At 64.6% G+C, this 8,745-nt stretch overlaps 2 protein-coding genes across 2 annotated transcripts in view; one reads left to right on the forward strand and one right to left on the reverse strand.

Moving 5' to 3' along the window:
- H696_00950 (hypothetical protein) overlaps positions 1-3,823 on the forward strand; it is a 4,381-nt gene extending 558 nt beyond the window's left edge. Inside the window, exons 3-7 of the mRNA XM_009494839.1 lie at positions 17-408; positions 604-671; positions 779-1,197; positions 1,369-1,828; positions 2,002-3,823. Coding sequence (XP_009493114.1) covers positions 17-408; positions 604-671; positions 779-1,197; positions 1,369-1,828; positions 2,002-3,739 — 3,077 coding nt within the window. The 3' untranslated portion in view covers positions 3,740-3,823. The remainder of the gene's footprint in view (positions 1-16; positions 409-603; positions 672-778; positions 1,198-1,368; positions 1,829-2,001) is intronic.
- Positions 3,824-4,215: 392 nt separating this feature from the next.
- H696_00951 (hypothetical protein) lies at positions 4,216-8,319 on the reverse strand. The gene is made up of 5 exons (XM_009494840.1): positions 7,825-8,319; positions 7,569-7,707; positions 7,177-7,456; positions 4,632-6,948; positions 4,216-4,511 (listed from the first exon to the last, which is right to left on the reverse strand). Exons 1-5 carry the CDS (start codon positions 8,169-8,171, stop codon positions 4,301-4,303), a joined length of 3,294 nt encoding a protein of 1,097 aa, XP_009493115.1. The 5' UTR covers positions 8,172-8,319; the 3' UTR covers positions 4,216-4,300.
- Between the last annotated feature and the right edge of the window lie 426 nt (positions 8,320-8,745).

Raw genomic sequence — 8,745 nt, forward strand, 5'->3', positions numbered from 1 at the left:
CCCCTGCCTCTCCCAGATGTCAAGCTCCCCCAAACCAAGGACAACCTTCCGTGCGATCTGGTCTGTGAGCCTGGCACCTTCCTGCCATTTGCGTCGCTCGAGTGCTCTCAATGCCAGCCTGGCTTCTACAGTCTCGGCGGGTCGGAGATGTTCGGCGGTGGCATTGACCCGAGCACCGGCGAGGGCGGCTGGCAGCCTCTGCCCCCGCAGTTTGTCTCGGAGTGCTCCTCCACCACCGGGTCCACCAGCGCGTGGAACTTCCAAGCCATGGCCTCCCCGAAGTCCATGGACGCATCTGTCGAGGCCTCGTGCAACAGCTGGGCATCCAACTCGAATGGCACCAGTCTGGCCTCCGGTGACAACCGCGCTGCCCATAATTTCTCTGCCAACCTCCACCTGAACGTCGTGGTAAGTGGCCCTACCACTGTGTTCTGTTCCTCGACCTCTCTTTTGCTTCTCTCCCCCTTGCCATCTCTCCCTCCCTCTCCCTCTCCCTCTCCCTCGCCCTCCCTTTGGTGTACTGCCATCCCCGTACTCCCAGTCTCACCACCCTCCCCCGCCCCCTTCTGCACCCTTCCTCCTGTCGCCGCCGGTCGTGTGTAGTTTGTTCGTGAGACCGGCAACCTTATCCGCTTCACCTACAAGGTGGATGCCGAGCGTGGCTATGATGGGTGCGGCCTTGATCCCGTCTCATTGCTACCTTTTCATGGCCCACCTCTCGGCCTTTGGCCGGGCTTTTTTCCCCCCTTTCTCCTCTAACCCCTCGCCCATGTCACAGGCTCATCTTCTACATCGACAACAAGGCGGTCCTCCCGTTGACCTCCTACGCCCCTTGGACCACTGTGGAGTTCCCGGTTACCTCGGGACACCATGCTTTCCGGTGGTCTTACGTCAAGGACAGCTCGGTTACCTTTGGCCAGGACATGGCACTGATTGATTCGATTGTGGCCGTCGGTGCTTCCTTCGCGTCGGATCACTGCTCGTCTTGCCCGCCAGGCTCGGCAACCGCCGAGCATGGTAGCACCGCCTGCAACAATTGCGACTATAACGCCTTTTCGCCGGCCCCCGGCGGTGCCACCCAGTGCCAGGCCTGCCCTGAGCATACATACTCCTTCCGTGGCGCGGCCGAGTGCAACAGCCATGTTGCCTGCAAGTCCACCGACTTCTATCCCAACTTTGGTGCCTGCTCCGCTTCTAGTACGTTGTCCATCCCCCGGCCGTTTCCTTCCCTCTTTCTCTGCCGCTCCCCCTGTCCCATCATCGCAGCCGTCCGTCATGCTGCCTGGCTACTCACCCTTTCCACTCCGTTCCACTTGCCTCCTCCTGCTCCTGCACTGTCTTCCTTTCTCCTTTTTCTTTGTTCTTTAGCCCTCACCCGCCCGGTGACCTTCTCCCTTGCGGAAATTGTGCAGAACCACATCCCTGTGTGTGATATCACGCTGCCCGGCAGCGCGCAGGTCCCGGAGCCCACTGAGGATGAGTGCACGTGTGAGCAGGGGCAGTTCTTGAACACGGCCACGGCCACCTGCGAGTCGTGCCCTGTCGGATCGGCTCTCGTTGCCGACCCGGCTCCTGGGGCTCCTGCGTGTGAGATCTGCCCGGCTGGCACGGCCGCCGTCCGCGTGGAGTCTGTGACCGAGTGGTCTGCCCTTCCGGCCGGGTTCTCCACCTACTGCGATGGTGGGTGTGATCAGTCTGGCTGGATCCTGCGTGGCAACCGAATTGTTTCCGGCTACGGCCAGGGCGACGCCATGGATTCGGTGCTGCAGTTCACCCGTGTCTTCCTCCAGCCTGGCACTTTTGAGATTGAGTATGATCTCTTCTGCAGGTACTGCCCCTCGCCCTCCTTCCTTTTCCCGCGTGCTATGCGTGGACCTTTTCTCTCTCGGTTCGGCCTTCTTCCCATGCGAGCACATTCTCACCCGCGCCTCTCCCTCTGCTGCCCTCCTGGGCCTTTTCCTTCTCCCCCATCGCGCCATCTCCTGATCTCCGGGGCTTCAGTGCGGTCGGCAACCGGGTTTGCATCATGTACCTGAACATGGACAACCTGGATGATGACATTGCCGACCCTGAGACCTATGCCCTGAACAGGACCAACGGCTCGCGCGTCACGCGCACCTTCACCATCATGACCCCCGGGACGTATACCTTCTCCGTTGTCTTCCACCTGGGTGCGGTGGCACATGTGCGCAACAATGTGGCCCGCATTTACCGGATGGCCTTCAAGGGTGTGGATGCCGGCTCGGCTCCGGTCTGTGAGCCGTGCATGCTGGGCTTTGGCTCGGAGCCCGGGTCTCAGCAGTGTTCCCCCTGCCCGGTTGGCACCTACGCCCCGACCATCGGGTCCGGCTGCAAGCCGGTGCCGGAGGGCTTCTTCACCGATGTCCCTGGGGCTTCGACTCCGATTGCCTGTGGCTCGGGCACCACTTCCAAGCCGGATGGCACCGGCTGCCTGACGGACTGCCTATATCATGCCATGGCACAGTTTGAGCCGCTTCCTGGCAAGCCGGAGGGCGATGCCCCCTCGTCGGAGGCCGGCACCCCCCGGACTTGGGATCTCAATCCCCTGTACAATCCGGAGCTGATGTACTTCGCCGGAACCGACTCGATCGGGCACCAGTACTTCCTGAATGTCTGTGGCACCAAGCACTCCAGTGTGGTCTGCTATGATGCGTCGGGCATTCCGATTCCCACTTTCGCTTGCCAGCATGTCTTCGACGGCAAGTACTCCGTGGACCTGGGCCGGGTGATTGGCTTCCAGCCATTGGACCCGGCCATGGTGGATCTGGCCCGGCGTACTCGGCCCAATGAGCCGTGGCCCGCCAATCCCCTGGGGCTGACGCTGATCTTCACGGAGGGCACGCTCGGGTGCGCGGCGTCGCATGGCGGTCGCGCCATCCCCCGGCGCACTGATGTGACCATGGTCTGCGATCCGGATGCCGGTATCGGCATGCCGGTGCCGATTGCTGGCGGCGATACGGCCGAGCTGGAGCCCCGTAGCTGCCGGTACAGCTTCGTCTGGCGGTCGACCCACGCCTGCCCGGTGTGTGTGGATGAGGATTTCGAGCTGGTGCGCGGCGAGTGTGTCGATGGGATTCGCAACATTTCCGCCAAGCGGGTGCGCCCGTGCGCCGGGGCGGTGTCCATTCCGCCGATTCTGGAGCCGTGCTTCCTTTGCCCGGTCGACGGGGAGGGCCGCATGTGCGGTGGCCATGGTGTGTGCGACGAGCAGACCGGCACGTGTGCCTGTGCCGCCAACTGGAGCGGCGAGACGTGCGAGAGCTGTGATGCCGGTGTCTTCGGCCCGGAGTGTTCGCAGTTCTGCCCGGGTGGTGTGGACAATGTGTGCAGTGGCCATGGGTCCTGCTCCAGTGGTCGCACGGGCACCGGGATTTGCTCCTGCTCGGTCGGTTGGACCGGGGACCAGTGTAACTCCTGTGCCGAGGGCTTCGAGGGGGATACCTGCGAGCCTATCCCGGCCACCATTCGTGATGTGGTTCCCTGGTGGGCCTTCCTGGTGGGCTTCCTTGGTCTGATGCTCCTGGCCCTGCTGCTGGGTCTGGTGTGGTACCAGAAGCGTCGTGCCGAGCACAAGTACTCCCTGCTGCTGGGTAGCCAGCCGCTTGAGATGGATGTCGGTTTTGCCGGGTCCAAGGATGGTCACCTGGCCCTGGGCGAGGAGTTCCATCTGCCGGAGGATGACGATGAAGACATCCTCGGCGTCGGTGCTGGTATCTAGAAGGATTTAGGCATGTACACGAGGGGGAGGGGAGAAAGATAAAGAAAGACCCCATCCTTTTCGGTGGTGCGCCTCTCCCCCCCCTTCTGCCCCCCCAGCGCCTTTGCCTCCCGGATCCCCCCCCACCCCCCCCCCCTCCCCCCTCCCCCCTCCCCTCCCTCCTCCCTCTTCGACGACATCCCATACTAGCGCGTCATCTCATGTGACCCCTCCGTGCCTTGGCACACAATAAACATTTTGAGATACATTTCCAGCAATCGGAGGAAGATCACCTCCTTGTATTGGGAAGAGCGTTGATGCTCGACAATGGGGGCGCGTCGTATGTGCACGAGCGAGAGGAGGAGAAGGGGAGCCAATGCATGGTTCTCCTGTGTAGTCTATTGGGAAAGGATGTAGGGGTGGAAGATGGGATGAGGGTTGAGGTGGTGGGCAGAGAGGGCGCGAGAGAGAGAGAGAGAGAGAGAGAGGGCAGGGGGGGGGGGGGAGAAAGAGAGAAAGCCAAGGGCCCGGAGGAACAAAAGCTGGGAATACATTCACAGGGAGCGCGGGAGAATGGGGCCTCTACCGAGAGCTGGTATCCATGCTGCGAAGGAGGGAGCTTCGGGCCAGGGCAATCAGCTCGCAGGCGGTCTTCTGCGACATGGGAGGGCTTGCCATGAGGCCAGAGGGGAAAAGCGGATGCGGCGCCAGAGTTGGATCGGACCCGGCGATCTGCAACCAGCTCTCGGCCCGCTTGGCCTCCGGGGTCGTCGCCTCGGTGGCCTGACTGGACCTGCATTGGGAGGATGAGTGTGAGAAAGGGGGGGGGGGGGAGGGGGAGGGCGAGCAAAAGGCAGGCACATGGAGGAGATCAGCCAGGCGAGCTGGACGACACATCCGGCTGTGGACGCACGTCAAATCTGGGCCGAGCCCGAAAATGATGGACTTGGTGCCCTCCGGACGAAGGACCCAGGCAGTGGCGGTGTCATCGCCAGTTGCCGGGGCAGCAAGGCTCCCGGCCGAGGCCAGTGCCCGAGCATCCAATCGGGCCACCCACAAAGCCACCACCGGCAGGTAGGCCGATCGGAGGAGAGCCAGCTCGGCACGCTCCTGATTTGAGTCGGCTGGGGCGGCCGGAGTCGCTGCGGCCAACAGCGAGCAGACCACCGGCAGAGGGACGCCCACGGCATCGGCAGCGCCCATGGGGGCAGGACCATCGCTGGGCAGGACGTCCGCCTCGTTGGCCAGGTCCTCCAGGCGAGCCTGCCCCAGTGACTGGGACAGATCCACCAGGAGCCGACGCGCAGTGGCAAGCGCCCCGGCATGATCGCCAGCCGCCGAGGCCGAATCCATGATCGAGGGGCTGGCCAAGGCGAGGGCCTGAGCCGCAGCCTCGAAGGCCGTGCACAGAGCCCCAGCGAGGCGAACAGATGCGGCGCCCGGGGCCCCGGCCGCCGGTCCCCCGGTGCCCAGGTCCGCCGCCGATCCGGCCATGTCAGCAAGAAGACCGCGGGCGCCAGGGCCAGCCAACACCGCGCGCACGGCATCCAGGCGCCCGGCGGCCAGGGCGCGACGCAGCAGCAGCCCCGCATGCGACAGCATGCTCAGGTACGGGCGAGCGGCGCCGCCAGCACCAGCACCGGCATCGGCATCGGAGCCGGCCAGCGAGGCCAAATGTTCGTCAACCACCCCGGCAGCCAATTGGCGGCCGGATTCCACCCGACGGGCGAGGATCCCAGGCACCGGGAGCAGGTGCACCAGCCAAGTGAGGGTATTGACCGCGCGCAGCCAATCCTGGTCAGCCGGCGATCCGAGCAGCAGCGCACGGCGCACTTGGCGCCAGTGTACCAGATGCGCATCCTCCGGGATCCGGTCCAGCTCGTCCGCAAGGGACCCATCAGCCAGCCCGGTGTCAATGTCCATCGGGTCATCGGGGGGGGCGGGCAGGCCCAGCATCGCCGCGGCATCGAGCCGACCGCGCAAGGCCGCACCAACCACCTCCGAGCCCGGCGACTCGGCCGGCGGGAGGGCAATGGCCAGCTGGTCCAGTGCCGTCGGAGTCAAGCCCGTCGGCAGCCGGATCAGCGACCAGAGTAGCGCCGCTTCGGCCGAGGCCAGGTCATCGAGCGGGGCATCCGTCAACACGGTCGGGTGGCGCTCAGGGAGGGAGGCCATGAGAGCCCGCACACGCGCCCGACCAGCCGGAATGTGACTCAAGTCCGGGCAGCCGGCAAAGTGGACGGCCAAAAGATGCCCGAAAGTGGACTCGGCCAGGGCCAATGAGGACAGATACACCGGAGCGGCCAGCCATTGGTTCGGGAGGTCGTCAGCCGGGAGGTCACTGGCCAAAGAGAAAGCCAGAGCACCGGGCATCTGGGTGCATGCCAACAGGATGCCATATAGGCAGGCCAGAGTATCGACAGTATGCTGCCGGGCAGGCGTCGGCACACCGACGACCGAGTCCTCGGCCAGGGCCAGACCCAGGTGCGTGGCAAAGCGCAGCACCTGGACAAATGGCACCAAGGGGCGGAGGGCATTCGAGTCCTTGCCGATCAATTGAAGCAACCCCCCGGGCACTTGAGCCTGGAGGAAGTGGAAGCACCGGTCAAGGGCCTGCCAAGGGCGCTGGAGGGCAATGTCTCGCTGCAGCAGGCGCCACAGCCGGGGCAACGAGCACCCGGCCGAGGAGGCCGGATCCAGCGGATCGACAATCCCGGCGTCTGCGAACAAATCCATCACCAGGGCATCTGGGGCCTGGGAGGCCAGAGAGCCGGCCTCGTCTTGGATGCCGGGCTCCTGTTCGGCGACCGCCAGCAAGTGGCCCAGGCCGCAGAGGGGATTCAGGCCGAGGGCGGCTGAGAACCGACCACGATGCTGATGCGCCTCATCGGCCAGGCGCTCATCCTGCGTCAGACAGTGCATCCAAAAAAGGTCCTCCCAGCGTCGGTCTAGGGCTTCAGATGCCGCGGCGGCCGCTGCCCGGAAGACTGCTGTATCAGTCGGATCAGCGAGGGCCCCAACCAGCGGGCTTCCGGGAGGGGACGAGCCCCCGGGGCCGGGGGCCGCGACACCTGGTGGACCTGGTAGCCCGGGGTGGAATGCATGTGCAAAGAGCAGGGGCTTTCCGGCCAGCGCGCCCAGCAGAGCCCGCTCGCCAAGGGGAATATCCGCCCCGAGGGCCGCCCCGAGGCAGGTGCGCTTCCAGAGGGTGCGGTTGGCAAAAAGGGGGTCTGGGCACCACCAGGCAGGAAGAGGAGGGGGGGAAATGGGTGGAGGAGTGACAAGTGTCGAGGAGAGCAAGAAAGGGTGTGTGTGTGTGTGTGTGTGTGTGTGTGTGTGTGTGTGTGAGTGAGTGTTTATATATATATATATATATGTGTGTGTGTGTGTGTGTGTGCATGCGCGCGTGTGCTTCAAAGGGGAGAATGAAGATAACAAGCACCGAGGCTGACACGCACCATCAGCCGAAAGGGCACCCTGGGCCAGGGATCGAAGGAAGGGTGACAGCCAAACACCGCCAGGGCCGCTGGGCTGCAGGGCCTCCTTCAATTGGCCTCGGCGAAGGAGGTGCAAGACATGATCAACAGCCGCGGCGTCCTGCGAGGGGGTCTGCTTGGAGGTCTCCACCGGATGCTGGGAGCTCGGTCGAGCCGGGGTAGAGCCCCGAGTCGCAGGCAGCCGGGGAGAGACGGGGCTCGGGCGACGAGGGGTCGACTCCTCGACCCACAGCCGCAGCAGCTGGCAAGTGAAAAGCCGGATGGGGGATGTCAGCTGCCGGTGTGTTTGGCCGCGAGGGCGGCCGGCCGGGAGGCCAAGCAGAGACGGCATGTCGGCCAGCACACGTGCGTACCTTGGTGAGGGCAGATGCAGAGCCGAGCTCCTGCGGAGTCGCACGGGCAACCAGATTCAGGAGCAGCCAGGTGTCGCTCTCAACCTTCCAGAAGGCGGCTCCGGGTGAAGTCCGCGAGGCGAGATCATTGCTGGTGAAGCTTCGTTGTTGAATTCGAAGAGAAGGCGATGTCAGAAGGAGAAGGGTGGTAATGCCCCAGAGGGGGGGGGGGGGCGGGGGAGGGGATCATTCATCGTGGTGGCAGCTCGTGACGCACAGATAATCGGTCAGGTGTTGGAGCAGGGCCGCACGATAGGCCAATGGCGGACCCTCGGGCAGGGGAGTCGTCGCCCGGCTAGCCAAGAAGCCGGAGGCCTCCGGGTCCAGGTGCCCGCGAAGCTGATCCATCGATGTGCCGGGAGGCACGGTCGACACCCGGGCAAATGTCAGACACAGTGGCATGGGCAGGGCGTCGGGCATGCCGACTGCCGGGTCGGCAGCCAGACGGCCACACTTGGAAGTCGGCTCCAGCACGTGGAGGTCAGCCGACGGTGAGCGCTTCGCCGACGGGGCAGCTTGGCCCCGGACGCTCATCGGGGTATCCACCGCGCGAGCCTGCATCATGGGGCTGCAAAGAGAGAGAGAGGGAAAGGGGACAATCCGGCACAAAGGAGGAGAGGATGCAGATGAAGGGCACGCGAGGAGAGGAGTGTCGAGGTTGTGGGAGGATATGGCCAGTATCCAGTGCCTCTTAGCAGGTGAGCCGGGCCTTGTCGGGGGGAGCCCCCTGCATCAAGGCCCTCCCACTCCTCGTCTTCGTTTGGAGCGGAGAGTCATCATGCCGGTTGCGGGATCTAGAGGCTGTGGGCAGCGGAGGGGGGGAGGTGGGGGGGAAGGGGGGGCCCGACGCGAACGATGGAGCAGGCGGGCAGTTTCCACGCCGCGCGATTGCCCACGGATGGTACCAACGGCGCGTCGTGATCCGGCCATCTGTTGGACCGCCCGCTATTGCTTGACCGGGGGGCTATTGGTAGTAGCCATCTACCGGTCGCGCCAACGGCCACCGCTTGGTAGACCCCGCCGCGGGCTTACTTCCCGGGGCGGGGATGCACATTTCAAAGGGAGGCTCATTTCCGCCGGCCACGCCATTACTACGCACCCGCGCGATAAAAATCGCTGTCTTGACCCCCCCCCCCCC

This window comes from Fonticula alba (assembly GCF_000388065.1).
Source record: "Fonticula alba strain ATCC 38817 unplaced genomic scaffold supercont2.1, whole genome shotgun sequence".
NCBI classification, from domain to species: domain Eukaryota; order Rotosphaerida; family Fonticulaceae; genus Fonticula; species Fonticula alba.